Raw genomic sequence first — 25,946 nt, 5'->3', positions numbered from 1 at the left:
TTTTCCCATATAGGTCACTACAGATACAGCTCCCTGTGCTGCACAGTAGGTCCTTGCTGATTATCTATTTTATATATAGTAATGTGCATGTGTTAATCCCTGGCTTCCCTTGTGGCTCAGATAGTAAAGAATCTGCTTGCAATGCAAGAGACTCAGGTTCGATCCTTAGCTTGAGAAAATCCACTGGAGAAGGAAATCGCAACCCACTCCAGTATTCTTGCCTAGAGAATTCCATGGACAGAGGAGACTGGTGGGCCACAGTCCATGAGGTCGCAGAGTAGTAGGACATGACTGAGTGAATAACACTTTCATTTCACTTTATATGTTAATCCCAGCCTCCTAAGTGATTGCTTCCCTAGACCACTGCTCTACTAATTCAACCCACTCTCCCTCGGAGGACCCAAACATTCTACCTCCTATTCTGTTGATTCCCAAATCTGTTAACAATCTCCAGCTCAGACTGCATTCAAGCTCCCAATCCCAAGCACCACCTACACTCTTATTTTGGGGTGATCCAGGGTACCTCACATTTGACCTCACTGCTCACCAAACACACCCCCTGGCCTGCTCTCCCAACACCTCCCAGTCTTTTTCTCAGTGTCCAGCTATGATTAATAGGCTGAGACAGGAAATAGATGTGACATCAGTTGGATGAAGTATTTGAGAGCAAGTATACAGCCCTCCACATCTGCCCAGACCGCTGAGTCACCATTCTGAGGGCCCCCAGATTCATAGCAGACTTTGTCAGAAGGAGAAGTAAAGAACTTTGCACAGTTATATTACTGAGATTTCAAGGTTTGCAGAAGTCTAGCCCAACTCAACATACTGTCAGGAAAGAATGCTGATTTCCTGGCACTCAACTCATGTCCTCTTCCCTATCCACTCATGGCCAAGCCAGGAAGCTGGACTCATTTATGGCCATCGAAAGCCAATACTGTAATGCCTTACATGCATCCTTTCCTTTCCACTCTGCACGGTGGTGGTTTAGTTGCTAAGTCGTGTCAACTCTTACGACCCCATGGACTGTAGCCCGCCAGGCTCCTCTGTCCATGGGCTTCTCCAGGCAAGAATACTGGAGTGGGTTGCCATTTCCTTCTCCAGGGGATCTTCTTGACCCAGTGATCAAACCCGTGTCTCCTGCATTGCAGGCAGATTATTTACCGACTAGCTACAAGGGAAGCTACTCTGCATACCTTCCCTTAAATCAGGCCTTCATCATTTCTCCCTGGCTCACTCCAGTAGAGGGCTTCCCAGGTGGCACTAGCAATAAAGAAACTGCTGTCAATGCAGGAGACAAAAAAGATGCAGGTTCGATCCTTGGGTCGGGAAGATCCCCTGGAGGAGGACATGGCAACCCACTCCAGTATCTGCCTGGAGAATCCCATGGACAGAAGAGCCTGGTGGGCTACAGTCCATGGGGTCACAGAGTCAGACATGACTGAAGCGATTTAGCATGCAGCACGGACCTTCCAATAGAACCTCCCAGTCAGAGTTCAGATTGATTTCTGCTTTCCCCACCTCTTTCCCTGCTTCTGCATCCATTCTCCATGGCACTTCCAATCTTCATGGGCCATTCTCTACATAAAGACCTCTGAAGGGATCCTTCTGCCTTCAAGGATAGAAATGAACTTCTCACTGAAGCATCTCATGCCTTCCTTACCCAGCCTTACACCAAAGCTGGTCTCTCTTTTAACACTATTTTAACACTCCGAAAACCCAATCCCATCCTCCACTTCAATAATCCAATAAGCACTCAGTTTAAATTTTTTTTTTATTTTTCACACAAATATCATACAATATCACTCATATGTGGAATCTAATGTTTTAAAAATGACACAAATGAAGCTGTTTACAAAACAGACTCACAGATCTCAAAAACAAGCCTATGGTTACCAAAGGGGAAACATGTAGAGGGGAGAGGGATAAATTGGGAGATTGGGACTAACATGTACACTCTACTACATATAAAATAGATAACCAACAAGAACCTACTATATATCATAGGGAACTCTACTCAATCTTCTATAATAACCTAAATGGGAAAAGAATCTGAAAATGAATGAATGTGTATGTTTATCTGAATCACTCTGCTGTACACCTGAAACTAACCCAACACAGTACACCAATACATTTTTTTAAATAATAGATTTTTTTACTTTTCTACTTGAAGGAGATACCCTGAGGAAAATGACTCTACATTCAATAACTGTGTGCTGAACTGATTGAAGGGTGTGATATTTTATTAAGTCAAGGGATCCAAGCTGGAATTTGATCTCAGACCAGCCCCACCACCACCAGGAATTCACCTCTTCCATCTCCTCCCACCGTAGGGCTCCTGCACCCCCACAGCGGTCCTGCCAACTCGGCCCTTTTCTCCAAACCCAGGGCCCTCAAGGCCAAACACTTCTCAGTCTGGAATGTGTCTCCTTTCCTCTGCTCAGCCTTTTCCAAGGCCTTATCTCTTGATAACGCAGCACAACACCCACTCTGGGACAGTGGCTGCCTTGCGAGCTGGCTCTGGGAGCTGCCCCCATCCCTCCCACCCCCTACCCCAGATTCAGGAATCTCACAAAGAACACTCTGTTCCTCTGGGAAGTGTTAGAGGCCTGGCAGGCAGCTCACTTGAGGAAGTCAGTGACAATCCCCAAGCAGGAAGGAGGGCCCCAGAATGTGGGGACAGCCTCACCCTAAAGGAAGCCCCCAGGAAGAGGGGGGCCAATGCTCAAAATCACCTGGAAGGTCCCCAGCATTCCTGACCTACTCAGAGCTTCGCAGGCAAGCAGGATGAAGTCCAAGGAGCTGCTGGGCAGGTGCACAGCCTGTTTCAGCTCATCCCAGAGCAGAAAAACCTGCATCTCGAGAAGGCCCTGGCTGCCCTAAGGCACATGTGTGAAATGCAAGTGCCAGGCAGGCCCCCACGGCCCCACAGGCCACGGTTTGTGGCTCAAGGATTAGCAGAAGTGGCTGAGCTGAGGGTGGCCCTTCCGACCCACACAGGTCTAGAGATTCCACTGGCTCTTGTTGCTGTTCAGTTGGTCAGTCCTGTCTGATCCCTTGTGAGCCCATGAACTGAAGCACACCAGGCTCCTCTGTCCTTCACTATCTCCCAGAGTTTGCTCAAATTCATGTCCATTGAGTTGGTGATGCTATCTAACCATCTCTTCCTCCGTCACCCACTTTTCTTATCTGAGCATAAAGGTGAGGTCTGGGTGAGACCCTAGGAAAACAGAAGATCTGTAACCTTACAGGTTTCTGAGGACTTCCCTGGCAGTCCAGTGGCTAAGACTCTGTGCTTCCCATGCAGGGGGCCTGGGTTCAATCCCTGGTCAGGGAATTAGATCCCTCATGCTGCAACTAAGAGCTTGCATGCCTCAACTAAAAAAATCCCACATGCCACAATTTTAATTAATTTTAAAAATTCAGTTAAGATTAAAAGTTTTTAATTAATTTTAAAATTAAAATGTTTGACTAATTTAAATTTAAATTAAAATTTTTAATTCATTTTAAAAAGAAAAAAAGGTTTCCTGGCTTCGTCAATCTGAAACTAATCAAGAGACAGAACTGCCTGGAGAAAAAGAGAGCTGCCGGTCTTTGGAAATCCTTGGCCGAGCGTCAGCGGTTTCCTGATCTTCCCGTAACTCACTACTGTTCATCCTCTCCTTGATCTGCACTTCAGTCCTGCCTTTGGAAACCTGAGGACCAGGAGGGGCCGGTTCCCGGAATGCATCCTTGCAAGTGTGAGCGCCCTTGATCTCAGCCTTCATCTCACTCCACAAAACACAACTCAGGTGTGGACGGGGGAGCTGGGGAAGGAGCTGAGGCCCGTCCTGTCTATGCACAGGCCACACAGCTCGACACAAGGGAAGGAACTCGGCCTTCAGCTTCTACAAAACCCAGAACTGGGTCAGAGTTTCAAGGCCATGGCTGACCAGATCTGCCTCCTTAGCCCGAGGCTGAGTCAGGACTCTTGGGCCAGGGCCAAATGAAGATGGGGGACTTAGAGAAAGAGGAAGGCATCTTTGCAGCTCATTCCTGCTTTGCCCTGTTGAGGGATTCAGAAGTCCTTGTTGCTTTTGGGTTTTCTCCTCTTTAGCCCCCAAAGACAGGGCAGGAGTTACATCACCCCAGAGGAGGCCTCTACCTCTGCCCATTTTATGAACACTGTACCTGAGACAACCACAGATGGACTTCCGGACCCCAGCCAGGCCACAGACACCACTGCAATGCATGCTGGAAATAATTACCACTAATAATAATAAACCACAAACTAGGCTTCACTGGCCTTTCTACATGCCTCCAAACACACTGCTGATGTTTTCTTGGCGGCAAGTTAGACCTTCATGCTTTCCTTCTCCGGGGAAAATCTAAACTGAAAGAGATGACCCCGGGCCAGCCTTTGGCAGGCTCCCTAGGATAGCCGGGAACAGGAGGGCTGGGGTGCTGTTTATTCACAACCGCCGGAGCGCATTCATGGAGAATAAAGGCAGGCTGGGGGTCAGAGATGTTTGACAGCTCCCGCCCGGAGAGTTAGTCATTTCCCATGAACAAGAAGCAGGAGGACAAATCCAGAAAGAAACAATGGGAAAACGTATGTGTGTGTGTATTTCAAAACACAGCCTTAAAAGCACAGTGAAAAACTATATAAACACTGGGAATTCCCTAGCGGTCCAGTGATTAGGACTCCACTGTTCCACTGCAGGAGACACAGGTTCCATCACTGGTCATATAACTAAGACCCCTCAAGCCACGCAGCACAGCCAAAAACAAACAAAAAAACCCAAAATACAAAAAAAAAAAAACCCTACCCAAACATATACAAGCTCCGGGAATTGGTGATGGACAGGGAAGCCTGGCATGCTCCAGTCCATGGGGTCGCAAAGAGTTGGACACGACTGTGCGGCTGAACTGAAGTGAAACATACACACACACCCTCTCTCTCTTCTCAGAGACCCCAGGCCAGAACTGAACACCCCAGCCCCTGTCCATGGATAACCGTGTCAGATTTTGGTACCGAGAATAATTCTAAAGGAACAGAATCTTAGAAGTTTTCTGGATGGGTCCTGGGGTTTCTGGAATTGGTTCTCTGATCTGATTTAAGGTACTAATGACTCAGCAGTTATAAGAGCGCGCTGGCAGTGCACGGGATGAGGAGGCAAAAGAAATGCACAAAATACCACATCAAGTGCTTAAAAGAGGCAAAGTTCTGGGTGACTGTGTATTTGATACCTTAGAACGTTTTTGTCAACCTGAGTATAACAGTATTAGCTGGTTGTTCCTAATTATACTGGACAAAGTGAGGAAAGACAAGGATGATTAAGGGATTCAAATTCCCAGCTCAAGGGTCCCATAAATGAACCAAAAGTTTCTACATCTACCCCAAAAGAGATCCTCATGTTCAGCAGCCTCAAAGCCAAACCGACTGAAAACTGAACCCAGGGTCTCACCCTGCAAATGGCTGAACTGAATTCCCAATTTGCAAGCATCTACTACTGAGATGAGGGGATTGATGGGGGAGGAATTCTGCCTCCAGATGACTTCCCATTGCAACATCAATGCTTTCCTGAATCTCCAACCAACCAGCCTACCTGCACACTTGTTTGCCAGTGCCCACAATGCATGAACCAATTCTTTAAAATCTGTGTATGTGTGTGTGTGAGAGAGAGAGAGAGACAGGGAGAGGGAGAGACAGAGAGAGGGAGAGATTGGTTCTGTTTCTCCAGAGCCCTGCCTAACACAAATTTTGGTGAGATTCATTCACAGCCCAACCAATGGGGCACTCTCTGGGCTCAAGACTACTAGGCTGTGCATTAACTTAACACAAAGGATTCATCCCCAAGTTGGGGTGGAACTCGCAGAGCCCTTGACCATGTGCTTCTCATTACACCCCCTCCATTCCTACTGAACCTCAGGGCACAGGAAGTCTTGTCTCAAGTTTGGGTTGTGAACATTTCTACATCTGGGTTTGGGGGTAGGGGAGGGATGTGGCTCAGATGAGGTCAGTGGGCACTGCCCATGTGCCACCACTCACACACAGAAGGCATCGGCACCATGCTCAAGTCCACACATGGATAAAATGCAGTCGGAGGGAGCCTATTCAAGAGAAATCCCTACAATGGATTCTTCATGAAAAGAGAACAAGCCCAGAGTCTAGATCTAAGGGTTCTATTTCCTAGAGGCTGGATGATCTGGGGCAAGACAGTCCATTTTCACATTTCAGTGTCCCTTCTGTGACGTCAGCCTTTGAAACTGACCAGGGTCTAAGTTCTTTGGAAGGGTGAAAACTGCCCCAGGTATTCTGGTGCTGACTGTGTCTTCCTTCATTTCCTTGTTTGCAGACTGAGGTCGGTGAGATGCTGTCCTGCTGAATGACATAGGATGAAGGAGGCAACATGGGTGACACTGGCTCTGTGGCCAGTCAAGCAGCCCCTGAAAACAGTCCTCAGTTGGGCTCCATCTTGGGCTTCCCTGGTGGCTCAGACGGTAAAGAACCCACTTGCAATGCAGGAGACCCAGGATCAATCCCTGGGTTGGGAAGACCCACTGAAGGAGGGCATGGCAACCCACTCCAATATTCTTGCCTGGAGAATCCCAAGGACAGAGGAGCCTGGCGAGCTACACTCCATGGGGTTGCAAAGAGTCAGACACGACTGAGCAACTAACACATGCTCACTCTTCAATCATCATAGTATTAGGTACAGTTATTACATAATCCTTGTGTGCATCATCTCATTTAAGCATCATCCTCCCCATTTAGATCAGAAAATGGGACCAAAAGATGGTAAGTTATCTGCCCACCATCACAAGCTAATGCCTAGTGGAGCTGGGATTTGTTTCAGGACAGGATGCTGATCCCAGAGCACTAGCATTCAATACAGCTTTATATTGATTTTCTTCTTGGTCACTGGGGAATCCTGGCTTCCACATTCTCCATGACTTTGCCGAGTGTCAGACTCCAGTTTCTACCCAGTCTGTTAAGGAACCAAACACCAACAGATACCGAGGAGATAGCCACAGCATATCCCATATTAAAATAATCTCAAAACATGAAGGTGAGTCAGACATTAGTGGGGACCTTCAAGGCCTGAGGTCAGATGCAGATGATCAAAGCCCAATTCCACATTTCAGCAGCTCTGAGCTCCAGTTTACTCAGCTGCAGAGTAAAGCAAGTATAAAAATTCTTGCCCCAGCGCCTCCCAAAGTAATTATGAAGTTCCCACAAGATGGAAAGAGCCTATAAGCAGGCTAGGATTTCTCCTTCTTGCTAATTAACACCAGGATGCACCAGAAATTCCTTTCTGGCAGCTCAAGTTCATCTAAAGCAAAGGCTTTCAAGGTCTACAGGGCAAGAGCTATTGAATGCAAGAGCCACCCTGGAAAAAAAAAAAAAAAAAAGAGCCACCCTGGGAACCACAAGCAAGCAGCACAGTTGGACTCACCCTGAAGGTTCTGAATGAAGAGACTGAAGTCCCCTCTTGGTGCTCAGACCCCAACACCCAAGCAGGTTCTAGATCATAAGGAAAACACGGGGATATCCTGGGGCGCTGAGTCGCAGAATATCAGAGGGGGCCTGGACTCTAATAACACACTCCAGCTTCAAATAGAAGAGCTGAGACACAGAAAGGAGGAGCCGCAGCACTGCTAGTAGGGCGGGCCCCGAGCCCAGAGCTCTGCAGCCCCACAGCAGGACCAGGGCCACCTGCCCCAGACTGAGACTCTTCCATCTTGCAATTCTGATAAGTCAGAGTTGGAATTGGAAAACACGGCTGTAGTGTTTAATTCTGCTAAATTGAATGCTTAATTATATTGAAACTATATTAAAATTTTTGCTTAACTTTCTGTTTCTTCTTTTCATTTGGGTATGGTATGGTTACTAACAAGCTGTGCCCAGCTTCCCCTTTTCAGACACAGTGCCAGCTGTCTCCCCTCTACATGGAAGCAGCAATACTATGATTAGCGCTGGGTGCTGAGGCTGAATCCCACATTGCAGATGTGTGCCTGGGTGACAAAGGGCCCAGATGAGGGAGGGTCACCAGCAGTAATCATCCACGTTTCCTAGAAACACAATTCAAAGCCGATTCTAAGTAAGTGAATAGTGGTGATGATGGTTTAATCACTAAGTCGTGTCTGATTCTTTCTAACCCCAGGGACTGTAGCCCACCAGGTTCCTCTGTCCATGGGATTTCTCAGGCAAGAATACTGGAGTGGGTTGCCATTTCCTTCTCCAGGGAATATTCCCCACCCAGGGATCAAAACTGGGTCTCCTGTATTGCAGGTGGTCTCCTGCATTGCAGGCAGATACTTTACCAACTCAGCCACCAGAGAATGTTCCATTGCAAAAAGGCAGTTCCTTCTAGCTGCCAGGAGAGGGCAGGTTTCTGAAACACTAGTAAATGCAGCAACCATTTCATGTAGCGCCTGAGGACCAAGACCCCACGGGAGCTCCAGAGGACAGGAACCAGGAATTCATTGCTGGGGCCATCTAGAAGCCATCAGCTCTTGGGACAAGCTGACTCAGTGGTCATTGAGCAATCTGTTCTAAGTCTTGCACCAACTCACCCACCAGTGAAAAAAAAAATCCTCCTGATCCATATGGATCACATCCCACTGAGAACCAGAGAATGAACCAGAGAGGTCAAACGGCTCCCTTGTTAATGGAGAAAAAAAAGATACATGGAGAGAGATAAAGAAATCAAAAAAGAATGAGAGAGAAAGACCAAGAAAGTAATACAGAGACCAGGAGAAAGCCAGAAGAAAGTCAAGAGAGAGAGAGAAATGGAGACAGAGATGGAGAAATGCAGACAATAGGGTTGGGAAATATAATGGAGGAAGAGAAGGAAGAAAGGAGGGAGAAAGGGAAGATCCTTCTATGATACTCTTGTCCAGATCCAGCCAAGATCCACCTCAAGTCCACTAAACAGAATCAGTCTCCCTTTCTGTGTACTGAGCTACACTCCCAAGCAGAGACCACAGTGGTGTGATTACCCGAACTCATAGTCAAGGTAGCTACAGTAGGGCCGTGTTGCATTCATAATGGATAAGGTGATCGGGGCACATCCCCTGGAACGGTACTTAGTAGATTAGTTTCCAAGAACCTTGCCGCTGGAAATAAGAGCCAGCCTCAGCCCAGAATATATCGCCACCATCTACAGGGCGCCACTGGGGCACCAGAACAGGATATGATGATGGGGTGGAGGAAGGGAAGCCAGGGGTCGGGGCAGAACCACGCCCCCACAAGCCTCTCTTACACATGCCAGCGGAAATCACTCCCTGCCACAGAGGGGAACCACATTTTGCAATGGAAGGTTCCCCAGGATTCTGCGGCAGATAGAAACTGACGTCATCTGTGTATGTGCCTGGTTTATTTAGACTGCATCAGATTAAATCCAACTCTTCTACAGAAGTGAGGGCAGGAGGCAAAGCGTGTGGCCCACCCACCCTGCACTGTGCACAGCTTTAAATAGATACCAACACGGCTGCAGCCCCGGAACAGAGCGAGAAACAGGAGCTGCCCGCCGCACCAAGATGTAATTAGGTTAACGCTGCAAAGTGATGAGAGCACAGCAACCCACTTGGCAGGAGGAGCTGGAAAAGCAGTCCTTTCCCTGACCTACAACCCCTCCAGAACCTGCGCTTACACAGTGAGACCGCGAGCAACACTTACCCTTTTTCCGGGCCTGGGCAATAACTTCCGCTGCGCTCTTGCTCATCACCTTGGTGATGTACAGAGGGCAGTTGGTCTGGTTGGCGATGGTGATGGAACGGTTCACGGCTTCAGCCTCGACCTGCAGAAGAGCATCCCAGTGTGAGAACTGTGTCCACTGTTCTGTCAGTTCCGAGCTCATCTCTACCCTCCACCCAAGGGGAGGGGCTACAGTGAATCAGAAACTAATGCGTGCTCAGGGTTCTACCCCCAGTGGCACGGAGGGCAAGGGCAGTGACTTGCCCAGCTGACCCTTGTGGATGGATCTAGGTGTGATAAGCAGCCACCTGGAGTCTGTAAAGGAATGCAGTTTCTCATGAGTCTCAGGCCCTTCCCCCATACCCAAAGGGTCAGTAGCTCTGGGGGTGGGACCCAGAAGGGTGGGTCTTACCAACTCTAGGTGATTTTTATGCTTGCTAATGTTTGAGAGCCACCATGCCTGGAAACTGATGGCTCCTAGCTTGGCGCATTCATCCCAAGCGTGTGGTCTCTCCAGTCAAGACATCCAATGTGGAATTTTTGTGCTGGGCTTCAGTCCCATGCTCACAAATGAAGCCAACCTCACCCAAGGAACAAAGCGATCTCACAGTGCTCTGGGAACAGGGGCAGGCAGATCTGTGTAAACCAAAGGCCCCTCTGTATGGGCAAACCCATCATCACCAGCCATAGACTGGTACGCCCTTCCACATGAGATGGGAGGGCTGCTCTAACCAATAACCTGATTCTTTAAACCTGATGCTTCAGTGAACGATATTCCAAAGACCCCAAGGGATGGGGCTTCCCTGGTGGCTCCGATGATAAAGAATCCGCCTGCAATGTGGGAGACCTGGGTTTGATCCCCTGGACAAGGGATAGGCTACCCACTCCAATATTCTGGCCTGGAGAATTCCATGGACAGAAGAGCCTTGCAGGCTATACAGTCCATGGGATCACAAAGAGTCAGACATGACTTTCACTTTCACTTGTTCACTTTCAGTGAATGATATTCCAAAGACCCCAAGAGATTACTGCTAAACACCTGATCAGGAAAGACGAGTTCTTAGGTCACTGTATCATACAGAGGAATCAGCAGTGTGTGCTGAGCATGGGCAGCTGAAGGAACAAATGCAATGATGAGACAGAGGACCTCAGGAAGCTTCTTGCTCCCTCCCAAATTCTGGCAAATTCCACTAACTCTTCTAGGCGAGGGGCTGGGTCTTTCTTGAATTTTTTGCTTCCTCCAGGCAGTTCCCAGGGTAGCTCCTGGTACCCAGCAGGTGCTCAAAAATGTTCACTGAGCAAGTAAGTGACTTCATTTCAGGTTAATGGTTAAAGCTAGGCTGGTTCCATAAAGAGCTGCCACTTTTCATAAGACATGACCAGCTCCAGACTGAATCATCTTAGCTAACCAGTCTCTATGGGAGTTCAGCCAAGAACTGAAGTTCTGTAAACTGCGCTAACAGGTGATCTAATTTAATATAAGAGGACACTATCCTTCATACTTGGTCTCTTGGGCCTCAACTATGTGAAGAGAGATGTCTAGAGACCCACAGGCAAACCAAACAGCCCTTGAAAAAGCTCATTAAACATCCAAGTGTTTTTAATTCCTGGCATAGCTGAATGATCACCCTCCCCTCTCCGTGGCTCCAGTTACAACAGAAGGGCCTCTGGCCCCGGCAGCATAAAGGAGGGACGTCTTGTGTCTCTGCAGTCACCTCAAAAAGTACACAGGGGATGTGCAAACAGGACTCCACTAGAATCTGAGTGCTTTCCAGGGGTGCAGGTGACTGCCTGAATTCACGGTCTCTACCCAAGACTCTTCTGAAAGCGAACAGAGGCGCTATTCATAACTGCCCGGGGCAACGGGTGTGGACCAGGACTGCCTGGGGTGAACCAGAACTCACAGTCAGGCTCATTAGGGAATAAATGGAGCAGAAGTGCCAGTTCCAGGGGGCCCCTACCCAAGAGGAGTGGTTTCTGTTAAGACTGGTTTGGTGGGAGAATCTGGGTCCCAAAGCCCTGTCTGGATTGGCTTATCTACTGTCAGGTGAGTTCTGACCCCTCCCCTTCTCCAGCTGGGCAGTACGGTCATGTCGTGGAGAGAAAAGGTCATGTAAACCCCACCTCTCCAAGTTTTACCCAGAACCATGGAAGGATTCATGCATACCCTTCTGCATGTACATATTGTGACCCCGTGGACTGTACCCACCAGGCTCCTCTGTCCATGGGATTCTTCAGGCAAGAATACTAGAGTGGGTTGCCATTTCCTTCTCCAGGGGATCTTCCAGACCCAGGGATAAAACCTGGCTCTCCTGCATTGCAGGCAGATTTTTTACCAACGAGCTACGAGGGAAGCCTGGTACATGTGTATGCCTCCGCTAGAAAACATAAATTGTCTCATGCACACTGAAATCTGGCTTCAGTATTATGACAACAGTGTTATGTTTAAAAATAAAACTTTGTCTTTGTCTCTTTATAGAGCTGTCAGGGATTTAAGTGGTCACCTGAGCCACGCTTTCTGCTTTTAAAGATCAGCTACCCCAAGTAATGACTGTACCCCGGTCATCCCATGCCAGTTAGGAGTTTTCCTACTCCATCAAAAATTCTGTCACCTTCACCTCCGGGACCCCACTCTCCACCCAGACAACAGGCTGTGTGTGTGTGTGTGTGTGTGTGTGTGTGTGCACACGCACGCTTTGTTTTTACTTTTGGCCATACAGCGTGGCTTGTAGGATCTCAGTTCCCCAACCAGTGACTGAACCTGGGCCACAGCAGTGAAAGCCCAGAATTCTAACCACTAGGCCAACAGGGAACTCCCTCGACACCAGTCTTACTTCTCTTACTGGCTCAGAACCCCATCACATGTCGCCCCATCTACTTACTCTGCATCTCCCTCTTTCTCCATCCCCCACCCCCCAGCTCACCCAAAATTCCCTTCACAAAGGACCACTTTCTCATCCACCTCGACATCCCCTACAGGCTGAGCACTGCCTCCATCATAATATGCTCTTGGGTACCACTGATGGACAGGAGGTTTCTATTAATAGATTTCTGCATCCCTATCTGTCTCCCTTTCAATCTTCTCTGCTGAAAACTGGGGCAAATCCTACCAGCCACCTCACTCGGTGAGTTGGAAAGAGCAGCAGAAAGAAGAGTATGTTTTGTGTGGTTCAAGTCAAGTTAACCATCAGGACGCTGTCAATGGATCATGAAACCAGGAAGGAATTCTGTTATTAACTGTGTTTTTTGCACTGGCAGCATCTCCCTAACTTCATACTAAAGCTCAGTTCCCTCAATATACAGCCGTGTTTTATTCTCTTTATTGCTTATGTACAGTATGTGAAAAATACTTAGTGTTAGTCGCTCAGTTGTGTCCAACTCTTTATGACCCCATGGACTATATAGCCCGCCAGGCTCTTCTGTCCATAGAATTCTCCAGGCAAGAATACTGGAGAGAGTAGCCATTCCCTTCTCCAGGGGATCTTCCTGACCCAGGGATCAAAACTGTGTCTCCTGAACTGCAGGCCCAACAATGGAACCTGGGTCTCCTTTACCATCTGAGTCACCTGGGAGGCCCTACCCAGAATATAACACGCTGTTGTTAACAGATCCCTACCAATGAATTGAAAAACCATCCCCAGGAGCCGAGGAGAAGGTGCCAGCTGGCACCTGGCGGCTCACACGGCTGTCCTAAGGATGCATCTGCTCAGGAGAAGCACCGCACACCGTGCCTGGCCTCGAGTCAGTGCCTCTGAACCAGCTCAGCAGCACGTGCCCCTGGAAAGCAGACAGTCCCAAAGCAGCCTCTCGTGGGACCACAGGACCCCCCTCAAGGAGCCAGGACCTCCCCATATTGGAGTGCTGCCAGGGCTGCCAGCTCCCAAAGGAGGATTCTAGGGGTCCCAACACAGCAGCGGCTGCAAAAGAAATGTCCCATGCCTCAAGGTGGAAAAACTGGTGACGTTTGTGGTCATAATGGCAACCAGGGCCCCTCTTCTCTGATAGCTTTGGCCTGTTCAGTAAACCCAGGGGGGACTCGCTTTCTGATCGGGGTGTGCCGGGACCTGGGGAGGCAGTGCAGATGGTGGGAAAGATAAGACGAGAAGCAAGCCCCCAGGAAGGCTCTGAGATGGAAACCAGCAGGCAGCTCTCACTAGGAGCCCTGGGCCACAGGAGGAGAGACGTTTACTCTCAGAAGACAATATCCTTTTCCCCTTCTCTCCTGGACGGTTGGAACTGGAGGGGAGGGGCTCCCAGCCAGGCTCCAGGATGAAGGTTAAGAGTAAACATTCTAATGAAGCCCAGCCCCAGGCGTCACCACCTGGTTACACAGGCCACTGGCTTCCCACGGAGCTTGAGCTCCCGGCTGTGTGTGTGTGTGTGTGTGTGTACACTGAGAGTAGTGGGCGGGGGGCAGGCAGGAACTGCACTTGCTAGCTCTCTGATGCTGAACTTCACACCCCTGTGATTTTTTTCACAAAAGACCCAGGTGACAAAGGCAATGCCTCCAGGCAGCACCACACACAGGCAAGCAGAATGGAACGGGTCCCCTGGACACAGCTGTCCTTTCATCTGAAGGAAATGTCCTGAGTCTCAGATGGTAACGACGGTGCCCTGGTGTGCACGTGTCTATGTATGTAAATGTGTGTAATTATGTGTGTCTGTGACTCTGTGTGTATCTGTGTATATGTGTGTGTATCTGTAATATGTGTGTCTCTGTGTCTGCGACTCTTGTTTCTGTGACTCTGTATGTGTATATGTCTGTGTATGTATATGGATGTAACTGTGAGTGTCTGTGACTCTATGAGTCTCTGTGTATATGTCTGTGTCTGTGATGCTCTGTGTATGTATGCGTGTGTGTGTGTGTGTATCTCTGTATGTGTGCACATATGTGGTAAGAATGGCAAAACAAGGAAATTAAGCCCTCAGTGCGTGCAAAACACTCCAAGTGATTTCCGCTTTTGCTTTTTTCTGTCTCTTTCCTACAATCTTTCTCCTTTTTCAGCCTCATGTCTCCCCACAAAGCCTGGGGAAAAGCCTGATGAGACGAGGCACTTCTCCTCACCCCAGGCAGCCTGTTGATGGCACCTTCAATGCCACACGCTCAGAACCCATTTTCTTCTAGGGGGAGCAGAGCCCCTGCACCCACGGGTCCTAACCCAAGTGACCCCTCCCCAGACTCAGTGCAGATGTCCTAGGCCTGAAATGCTGTGATCTGGGGGCCCTGGTCCCATCCGTACCCCTCGGACCCAGCATCTTCCACCACCTGTTTCTGGGAGGAAAAATCGTAATTTTAAGTCATCATCCACATGGCAATTTTATCTGCCTCCTCTGCCCATCCCTTTTCCCAGGACAGAGTCTCTTCACTTCCATCAGACTCCCAGCATCATCTTTGCTCAGAGCCATCAGGAACTCCAAAACCTGACCTTGAGCCTTTCCTTAAAGAGCTAGCTCCTGAAAAGTATTGAGGCCACAGATTCTCATTTAGAAAAACAGACTCTTCTGTCACGTAAGATGTAAGCCCTCCTTCTCACTCACAAGCTTCGCCATCCAAAGCAGTGACTCTCAACCACTGGGCCAGCAAGAACCCTGCTCTGAATTCTTCTCCCTCAACTGTGAAAGATTCGGTCTACCACGCTCTGCTGATTGTGCTATACCCCATATAGACTTACCATGGAAACACTTACAATCTCCCTTCTGCCTTCTAGATACTTACAAGAGCTTTTATGGCAAGATGTTGGAGGCCCTGGGTTATGAACCACAAAACCCCTATTGCTGGATGCTAATAAAAGCTATTTGTGTTTGTCTACCTAAGGAAGGGCTTGGAGAATTAGAGACAGAAAGAGGAGTCGTTAGGTTAAACAAGCCACACTGCTTTACCCCACAGCACATTCTAATACTTCACTTTGCCTGTGTAGACACTTCTCAGTGGCGGACTGGGACGTCCCCAGGGACCAAAATCAGCATCCAAGGGAAAAAACCAACATTCTCAACAGGCAGGAAGTGGGCGCTTTGTGGCTCCGGTGGCGCCCACCCCAGAACACAGATTCATCCCCTCCATTCAGCAGGCACTCACCTCCTCAGGCCGGCTCAGCACATGTCCCTCAGGGCCCGTGATGCCCAGATCCAGGATCCTCTGCTGCTCCTGCAATGTTTAAAAGAAAACCAGGCTGTCAACCCAGTCAATCTGAAAGGAAATCAACTCTGAATATTCATTGGAAGGACCTGATATGAAGAGTCAACTTCATTAAAAAAGACGCTGATGCTGGGAAAGATTGAAGGCAGGAGGAGAAGAGGATGACAGATGATGAGATGGTTGGATGTCATCACCAACTCAGTGGACAGCAAACTCTGAGAGATGGTGAAGGACAGGGAAGCCTGGCATGCTGCAGCCCATGGGGTCACAAACAGTTGGACACAAACTGGATAACAACAAGGCTGTCAGGGGGAACTGGATCCCACATGAGCCTGATTGCCAAGATCTGGGTAAAAATCACTCCGATGAGACATCAAAATGGAACTGCTGGGACTTTCCTGCCGGTTCAGGGGTTACAACTCCACACTTCCAATTCAGGGGGTACAGGTTTGATCCCTGATCAGGGAACTAAGATCCCCCATGCCATGCAGCATGACCAAAAATTAAACTAAAGTGGCACTTTCGACCCTCATCCCAAGACCCCACGAAGAGAGGGCTTGGTATCCCATCCCCGGTCCTGCCCGAGTTATGACAGGTCAGTTACAGCCTCGCCAACAGTACAGCTATCCCCTAGGATACTAAAAGCCAACGTATCCCCAGTCCTGGGCTACAGGGTGACATATCTATATGTGGGTGTCCACACCCGCCTCCCCGCAGGCAGCCACATCACAGCGCTGAGAGAAAGGACTTCTCTATGGAAAGGCTGTTCGTCCTAAGAACACATCAAGGGGCACGTGCATCTCCGACCTTCATGCTGTCGTAAGACTGTTCCCACAGTCCCCCCGGGTCACTCTGCTTGTCCCCCCTAGAGGTGAGCTACGGCAGCCACTCCACTCCTTCGAGCCTGCCTCTCACCCAGTGGGTCATGTGGCAGTGACAACGCGGAAGCACGCACCTCTGCGATGATGTCGCCGTTTTCCGCGTGGACCTGGGCAATTGCTCCAATATCCCGGATCACGCTCAGGACTTCATAGATCTGAGAAAGGGAGGGCGTGGGATCAGAGACAGGGAACTCAGTGTTCCTGGTCATAAGTACCACCACCTCCCTGACAACCACCAGGACTAGCACCAGGACGCCTCGATGCTTCTATGAAGGCCAGCTTTTCTGACATGCCTGAGGGCAGTGTTTCTGGTCACATGTAGCAGAGAAGGACCTCTCAGTAATTAACAGATAATCAACAGAGGCAGGGTAACCTACAGGGCTTAGATGAGGAGAAGCTGGTGGGTGACACCAGCTCTGCACCAGGTTTGCTGAGAGGGGTCTGAGAACCCCTCTCAGTTATACTGCCCCAGGCAGGTGGCTGATTCCAGAGCCTGGGAACACCAGTCCTGGGGGGCCAGGGCACGGGCTTCATACCATCCCCTGAAGGGAGTGACATCAGGGACTTCATTCACCAACCATTTCCCGTGAGCATACACTGGAGGCGGCTGTGAAGACAGCAGCAGTCCACGCTGAGTTTATTTTTGTGTGTGGTGTCAGGGAGTGCTCCCATTGCATTCTTTTACATGTAGCTGTCCAGTTTTCCCAGCACCACTTATTGAATAGGCTGTCTTTTCTCCACTGTATATTCTTGCCTCCTTTGCCATAGATTAGCTGATCATAAGTGCATGAGTTTATTTCTGGGCTTTCTATCTTGCTCCATTGATCTATATTTCTGTTTTTGTGCCAGTACCATACTGCCAGGTGTTAAACAGATAGCTAGTGGGAAGCTGCATTATAGCACAGGAAGTTCAGTTCAGTGCTCTATGATGACCTAGAGGGGTGGGATGGAGAGGTCCAAGAGAGAGGGGATATATGTGTTCATATAGCTGATTCATTTGGTTATATAGCAGAAACTAATGCAACATTATAAAGCAACTATATGCCAAAAAAAAAAGACAACAGCATTGGCCCAAATGTACCAAATGCCAGTAAGAAAAGCCGGCTTTTCTTACCTGGGAATCCGTGAGCTGGAAGCGATCTTTGAAAGCCATGTACACAAGGAAGGAATTCACCCCTAGAGGACAGACAAAACAGAGAGGTGGAGATATGACTCACAGATAAACCAAATAATCTGGATGGGAATAAGGAAGTTATAATATGTATATGTGTGTGGAGAGAGAAACTCAGAAAGAGGAAGAAAGGAAGAGATAAAGAGAGGCAGAGATAAAGGCAGAGACCAAAAGATAAAGCAAATAAAGGTGATAAAATACCAGCAACTGGCAAATCTGGTACTAGGCTGCATAAGGGTTCTTTTTAATATTTTTACGGTTTCTCTTAATTTAAAACTACATCAAAATTTTAAATTGCCAGTATTTGTACACCCATTTTCAAAGCAGCATTGTTCAAAAGAGCCAAAAGGTAAAAGCAAAATAAGTGTCCATGGATGAAGGGCTAAACAAAATGTCCATCCATACAATGGAATATTATTCAGCCTTAAAATGAAGGGAATTCTAACACAGGCTACAACGTGGATGAGCCTTGAGGACATTCTGCTAAGTGAAATAAGCCAGTCACAAAAGGACAAACGCTGTGGGATTCCACCTATATGCCAAGTTCACAAGGACAAGTAGAATGGGGGTTGGGGGAAGGGAAAGGTATGGTTTAATGGAGACAGAGTTCTAGTTTGGAAAGATGAAAGAAAGGTCTGGAGATGGATGGTGGTGATCCCTGCACAACAGTGGGAATGTCCTTAGTGTCACTGAGCTGTACATTTAAAATGACTAAGATGACAAATTTCACATTATGCTGTATTCTACCATAATTAAAAGTTAAACATTAGAAAGAAATTTGCTCCTAACTGTTGTGCCTTAACAAGAAAGTGAATTCAAAGATCTATAATAAATGTCTTTTCTCCGGTAAACTGACTGCCTTCTAGGCTGATTTTCCAGAAATGTTTTAAGACAGACAAGGTCTGTGGGTGCAACAGCAGATGTCACAGCTCTCACCCTGGCATTTTAGATTTCTTGCTTCCAAAAGCACCAGACCAAACATCCCTGATCAACATCCATCACAAGGGTAAACAACTGTACTGACAACCTGCTAGCCCTGGAGCTTAATTCAAGCCACGGGAGGTGCTGGAAGCTGCCTGTGTTCAATGCCTTGGGACACTTCGGCCCTTCTCTCCTGCTAGGCAACAGTTGCTATGGGAACCCTCCAGGCTGATGTGAAGTAAATTCATTATTAGCATTTAATCCATTTGAGTCTCAGTATTTGCCAAAGTGAGAAAGGTCAAGGATTACCTAGTTTCTTTCATGTGGGAATGAATCTTAGGGTATCTAATCCAATATCCTCATGTGAGACTTTTTGTTAAATTGAGACTCATAAAATTTAAGTGATTTGGCCAAGGTCACACAGCCAGTTTATGGAAGAGCAGAGAAATAAGCCCCAGACTACAGATTATCATTCTAAGCTTTTTCCACTGTATCTGTAGGTATCTACCGTATCTATGCCTAGATTTTACTCTCAGCTCATGGTATTTCTTAGCCTAGAAGTTCAGAACCATAGAGCATAGACATTTCCTTGATGGTTTGGATCCAAAGAGGTCAACATGTGACCCCATGTGATCTCCTGTCTATAGCCAAGGTCAAGAAGACCCCCAAAGATGATGTTGTCTGATAACATCACCCAAATCCCTAAGGTTCCTGTGGATAAGAGGGACCCAGAGGCACCCAGAGGTGGTTAAGATTCCCGCAATATCCCTGGAATATCCCAATATCCCTGGGATTCTTTCAGAACCCAGTCCTTAGAATCTGGCTCCCACTATGGAACAAAAAAAAGATACCTCATGTGGTTCCAGAGCCTCATCACCCTCAAATCTACCCTGGTTCTCCTGGGTTTGCAAACAGAGGCTGCCGAAGTCCTGTACTCAGGGTCCCGGGCTCTCCTCTAAGATTACCCAGAATCCTCCCTGGGGGGTGCACTCTTCTCCTTTAAGAGCAAATCCCTCTCTCATCCTCAACTCCCCAGCCTGGCTGGCACGCACACAGTGTGCTTACACCAATAAGCTGTGACCAGTTGTCTGACCATGGCCATGCCCAGCACAAGTTGCAGGCCACGCCCTCCCTCCTGGCACACAAGGCAGGTGCAGAAGGCCCCTAGGAGCACTATTCACACAGCTTTTCTTCAGAGCTGGGGCAGCTCAGGGTCTGAGAAGGAAACACCTCCAGGAAGTGTTGGGTGGGCACAACCTACCATGGTCCTTCACCAGGGCCTCCATCTCCTCCTGGACGCCCTTGTGCCATTCAGTGATGTCCACGTGCAGAGAGTAGTCACAGCAGGACTTGCTGTCAGCCCATTCCCGCCACTGGTCAAAGGCGGCCAGCAGGCTTGTCCCAGGCTCAGGAACCACGTGGTCAACTAGAAAGGAACAGAAGTGTCGTCGTCACCAATAGGAGCTTCCAGGTGTGCAAGCCAGAAGCTGTTTCCCCATTTCAACCCTGAACAAGGGCTCAAAATTAAGATGGAACTCTACCACCAGGTTTTAAGCATCCACTTAACCAGCAGACTACCCAAAAAGGAGAAAGCAGAAACTTGGCATGGCATGACTGCTCCAGTGAAACCATGCATGACCTGCCCAGATCTGATTTCCCGGCACAAAACCCCTGAAAGTAAAGACCTTGGGCACTTTTCACGGACAATGAGTCCTTTTGGACAATGGCAGTGTCAAATGGCAAGCCGGAGCCACCGAGTCCTTTTACATGTTGATAGCTATTTCGGTGACACCCTCCACTGGACGACAGGGAACTTGAAGATGCTGGACCAGAGCCATGCAGACGGGGCCTTTTAAAAGGTCCCCGGCAACTGCTTCTCCATCTTTCGGCTAAGATCAAATGTAAAGGTTCCCCAGCATATCCACTATCTCATCACCACTCGGATTTCTGCGGCATAATACCACTTTGTAATTCAAGGGCGATCGTTCATCCTAAGAGTTCAAAGCATCTTAAAACTGCAGTTATTGTTATATTATTATTGAAGTAGTCTGATAGGGAGTACAGAGGACTAGTCAGGCTTACGTGGCTTCGTTTCCTGGCTCCACTCCCCACCAGCAAGGTGAGCTACTTCATCTCCACTACACTAAGTTCCTGGATTGGTTTAAAATAGAGATACGGGCACTCCCCTGGTGGTCCAGTAGTTAAGACTTTGCCTTCCAATGAAGGGGGCACGGGTTTGATCCCTGGTTGGGGAGCTAAGATCTCATATGCCTCGGGGCCAAAAAAATGAAATATAAAACAGAAACAATATTGTAACAAATTCAATAAAGACTTTAAAAAGTGGTCCACATCAAGAAAAATATTTTTAAAAAAAAAACAGGGATATTACGTACCACACACATTGGTTATGAGGATTCAATGAGACAGCATATCTATCAACATTATGTGATTTAGTCACTAAATCATGTCCAATTCTTTGCAACCCCATGAACTGTAACCCGCCAGGCTCTCTATCCATGGGATTTCCCAGGCAAGAATATTGGATTGTGTTGCCATTTCCTTCTCCAGGAGATCTTCTCCACTCAGGGACTGAACCTGGGTCTCCTGCATCACAGGCAGATTCTTTACCAACTGAGCCACTAGGGAAGTCCAACCTTAAGTTCCTCCCCAATTTAAATCCTCCAATGGTTTCCCTTTACTCTTCAGATAAAAAAAAATTTTTTATATTTATTTGTCTATTTATTTGGCTGTACCAGGTTTCAGTACAGCAGCAGGATCTTCACTGAAGCAGGCAGGATCTTTAGTTGCAGCATGCGAACTCTTAGTAGCAGCATGGGGAATCTAGTTCCCTAATCAGAAATCAAACCCAGGTCCCCTGCCCCGGGAGTGCAGAGTCTTATCCACTGGACCTCCCCGATGGCTCAGTGGTAAAGAATCCACCTGCAATGAGGAGTGTGGGTTTGATCCCTGGGTGGGGAAGATCCACTAGAGGAAGAAATGGCAACCCCCTCCAAGTATTCTTCCCTGGAAAATCCCATGGACAGAGTGGCCTGGTGGGCTACAGTCCATGGGGTTGCAGAGATTCTGACACAACTGAGCACACTCCAGGGAAGTCCCAGATAAAAATTAAAGTTCCCAACAAGATCCTCGCCTACCTCTAGAAATCACCCTGGACCATTTACCCCTTGCACTCTGCTCACCAGCTGCTCAGAGGCTGCCACTGAGTTGCTATAATATTATCAGCCTGCTCCCCTCTGCCACAGGGCCTTTGCATGGGCTGTAGTCTCTCTTAGGTCTTGAAGAGTTCTCGCCCAATTGCCATGATTATTATTACTCATCCTCTGCCCAGAGACACTCAAATACAAACCAAAGTGACATGTCCAAGGTTAATTCAAACTTATGCAACCAAGAGGACAAAACCCAGGACTCTTGATGTCTAAAGCAATGAATCATTCTTCTATATATTAGATTTTCTACAGCCAGGTAAGCAGTTCTCAGCTAAGAAAATGCCAGCGCAGGCAACACTAATGAGGTTGAGTTTCTGAAATGGATCAAATCTCACAGACACTGCTCAAGTGCAATCAATTGAGCTTGGCTTTATATGCCTGGAAAATATGAACATCAAAGCTGAATTTTCTTCTGACAAAATTTGCTTTTTATAAGTAGCAGCATATGTAATTAATAGGTAAATACATAGCTGGTATTGTAATACATATAACAAACATATAATGTTACCTAATGAAAGCAATGAGGATATATACTTTTTTTTGGCATATAACTGCCTTACAATGCTGTGTTATTTTTTTCTGCAGGGGGTACACTTCTAATACAAGTCTGTTCCATCTGCTAACATAGAAACTCTGACAAAGTGATTCCAAGTTTTCTTTCTAAATTGGTTCCCCATGCCCTCAGCAAAAAAAAAAAAAGGACTAAAATTTGACTTAGTAGCATAGTTTTGGCAGAATCTTCCCTAGTCACACCCTTTGCTTCATCACTTGCCCTCCTCCAAAGCCTCCAGTAGCTGCTCATCATCTGTAGAGCAAAACTCTTAACTTCTCTTTTTGGTTCTGAAATCAGCCCCAACTTATCTCTCCAACGTAATCTCTACTACCTACCCACTGCTCACCACCTTCAGGCCACCCTGGCCGGCCATGTTTCATTCTTTGACCTGCAAACTCCCCCACCCCCAGATCTTTGCAGGGGCAGTGCCCTCTCTTTGGAAATCCATTCACCTTGCTCTTTCCTTGGGCTTCTCGGCTTTTTTTTCCCTTCTGGTCGTGTTAAATGTCAGCACCCCAGGATCACATTCCCATTTGCAGCAGTTTCTGCATCTGGTTTCCCTTCTTTATGGCATGCATAGAGGACTGGAGGGCTACAGTCCATGGGGTCACAAAGAGTCAGACACGACTGAGCACACTTTACTCTCTGACTCTAGCCCCCACTCCACCCCACCCCACCCTCCTCCATGGGATGTAAAGTCTCCCAGAGCAGGGTGTGGATGCACTGATACAGGAAGTATGTATTTTCAACAAATGAATGAATGCTCCCTTCCAGCTCATACATCACCCTGCAAGATAGGTCAAGCTCAGAAGGGCATGCCCTCCTGGGAACACAACCAGATTTTCCTGTTCAACCCCAAGCATATGTCAGATCATCAGCTGCTAGGCTCCTCAAACTTCAGAGAAAATTATCTTGAGAGATAATTAAAACCCAGTTTCCTGGACATCACTCCCAGACTTTCAGAGTCTGTAGGCCTGGGTGGGGACCGAGAATCTGCACTTTTAATAAGCTCCGTGGGAGCTGAGGAGTCTTCCTGGGACCACCCTGAGTATCACTTGCTGTTATTGTTGTTTAGTCGCTCAGTCGTGTCCGACTCTTTGTGACCCCATGGAAGGTAGCCCACCAGGCTCCTCTGTTCATGGGATTTCCCAGGCAAGAATACTGGAATGGGTTGCCATTTCCTTCTCCAGGGGGTCTTTCTGATCCAGGGGTCGAACCCTGTCTCCTTCACTGGCAGGAGGATTCTCTACCACAGAGCCACCAGGGAAGCTGAGTGCAAACCTTTTCCCACTGACTCCCCTCGCCAAGGTCATTCACTTGTGCCTTTTACCATCAGGGTCCTATTTTCTACACAACAGCTTTATCACGTACCAAAAATATCCGGTTCCCTCCCTATCCAAAAACAGCTCTTAAGAGTTATGAACCCTTGAAAACTCAGGACACAGGCAAAGCTGAGGACTTTGGGGAATAAACACATTTCCTGCCAGAATGAACGACACTCAGAATCGTGTCCACGAAATGACTCCACATGTTTTCCCACAGTTCTCTTTCCACAGAAGCTCTCCTGGGAAGAGCTGCTCCAGAGAACAGGGCAGAGTGTCACAGTCATTTCCGGAGGGAGCAGAGATGCCCCTCCGAGGAGGACAGAGCCTGGAAACGACTTGCACGGAACCTACAGGCCTTTTCCCTGGTGACTATCCTAAGCCATCTGTCCCTGTGAGGGCCTGGCTTCTGTCTTAGAGGGACATCTCATCAACCCAGTCTGGCAGCAGGCAGGGAAAAGAAGATGGCCTCTGGGGTCGGTGAGCCCAAGTTCTGATGCTGACTCCCACAGCATTACCCTTCTGCTCTGTATATTCCTTGGAATCACCATCTCTTCACATATGAAACATGGCCATCAAGCATCCATGCATGCAGGGCTTCGAGTTCAAGAAAGCATGTGAAAGCTTCCCTAGTGGCTCAGTGGCAAAGAATCCGCCTGCCAACGTAAGAGACCCAGGTTCGATCTCTGGTCTCGGAAGATCCCCGTACTGCGGAGCAACTATGCCCAGTTCACCACAACTATTGAGCCTGGGCTGCAGAACCCCAGAGCTGCAACACTGAAGCCCATGTGCCCCAGAGTGTGTGCTCCACAACAAGAAAAGCCACCACAATCAGAAGCCCACACACAGTTACTAAAGAGTATCCCCTGCTCGCTGCAACTAGAGAAAAGCCCATGCAGCAACGAAGACCCAGCACAGCTAAAAATAAGTAAATAAAATTAATTTTTACAAAAAGAAAGCACGTGAAAGCACCTGGCAAAATGTCTGGCATGCACTGAGTTTTCATACCCTCAGGAGGAGCATCAGAAACACCACTGTGGTTTCAGTGCGAGGCCTGTGAATCTGGTTTATGAGGGAGCCAAAACATGCCCCAAGACCGTGGCCTGAATTGAGGTGTTCCAACCAGTGTCTGGAAGTGCTTGCATCTACAGGACACCAGCAATTTCCCAAGGACTTTTATTATTTCTCTTAAAACTGTTAAAGGACGTTACATTTTTTTTAACAGCTTTATTGCAATATAATCCACATACCAGCCAATTTGCACATTTAAACTGTTCAGTTCAATGGTTTTTAGTCTCGTCACAGAATTCTACAACCATCACCACAATCTAATTGTAGAACATCATCCAAAAAAAGAAACCCCATACTCTTCAGCAGCCCCTCCCCAGCACCCCCATCTCTGCAACTCCCAGCCCTAAGAGACCATTAATTTGCTTTCTGTCTCTATGGATTTGCCTATTCTGGATATTTCATATAAAAAAAGAATCATACAGCATATGGTCTTTTGTGTCTGGTTTCTTGCAATTAGCATGGTGTTTTTTTCATGGTTCATCCATTATAGCGTGTATCAGCACTTCATTGCTTTTTACTGCCTTGAGTGGTTTTGGTATCCTATTGTTATATGTTCTGGATATCAGCAAAGTGTTAACGCCATACAAATATATTGCTGCTCCTGGAAAATTCAAATCTAGGGCCTTTTTGGAGTTTGCAGTATTTAAAAGACCCTATCTAAAGTCCATGGGGCTGCAAAGAGTTGGACAGGACTTAGCAACTAAACAACAATGATATTTGTGGCAGACTAGATGGCCCAGCAGGTAAAGAATCCACCTGCAGTGCAGGAGACACAGGAGATACAGGTTCAATCCCTGGGTCAGGAAGATCCCCTGGAGGAAATGGCAACCCACTCCAGTATTCTTGTCTGGAGAATCCCATTGACAGAGGAGCCTGGCGGGCTACAGTCCATGGGGTCACAAAGAGTCGGACACAACTGAGTGACTAAGCACACCATCGTGGTAATTAAAGATTCACATGTAGTTGTAAGAAATGATACAGAGAG

At 47.8% G+C, this 25,946-nt stretch overlaps 1 protein-coding gene across 3 annotated transcripts in view; it reads right to left on the bottom strand.

The window, feature by feature from the left end:
* DPYSL2 (dihydropyrimidinase like 2) overlaps window positions 1-25,946 on the bottom strand; it is a 118,296-nt gene that overhangs the window by 15,584 nt on the left and 76,766 nt on the right. For all 3 annotated transcript variants that reach the window (XM_061425888.1, XM_061425889.1, XM_061425890.1), the window contains 5 exons: window positions 20,050-20,214; window positions 17,811-17,872; window positions 16,771-16,851; window positions 15,756-15,824; window positions 9,662-9,782 (listed from right to left, as the gene is read on the bottom strand). In XM_061425888.1, the coding sequence (XP_061281872.1) occupies window positions 9,662-9,782; window positions 15,756-15,824; window positions 16,771-16,851; window positions 17,811-17,872; window positions 20,050-20,214 (498 nt within the window). The remainder of the gene's footprint in view (window positions 1-9,661; window positions 9,783-15,755; window positions 15,825-16,770; window positions 16,852-17,810; window positions 17,873-20,049; window positions 20,215-25,946) is intronic.

The sequence above is a fragment of the Bos javanicus genome, chromosome 8 (assembly GCF_032452875.1).
Source record: "Bos javanicus breed banteng chromosome 8, ARS-OSU_banteng_1.0, whole genome shotgun sequence".
Taxonomy (NCBI): Eukaryota; Metazoa; Chordata; class Mammalia; order Artiodactyla; family Bovidae; genus Bos; species Bos javanicus.
The sequence above is the reverse complement of the archived record's forward strand: the minus strand, read 5'-3'. Positions and strand labels throughout refer to the sequence as shown.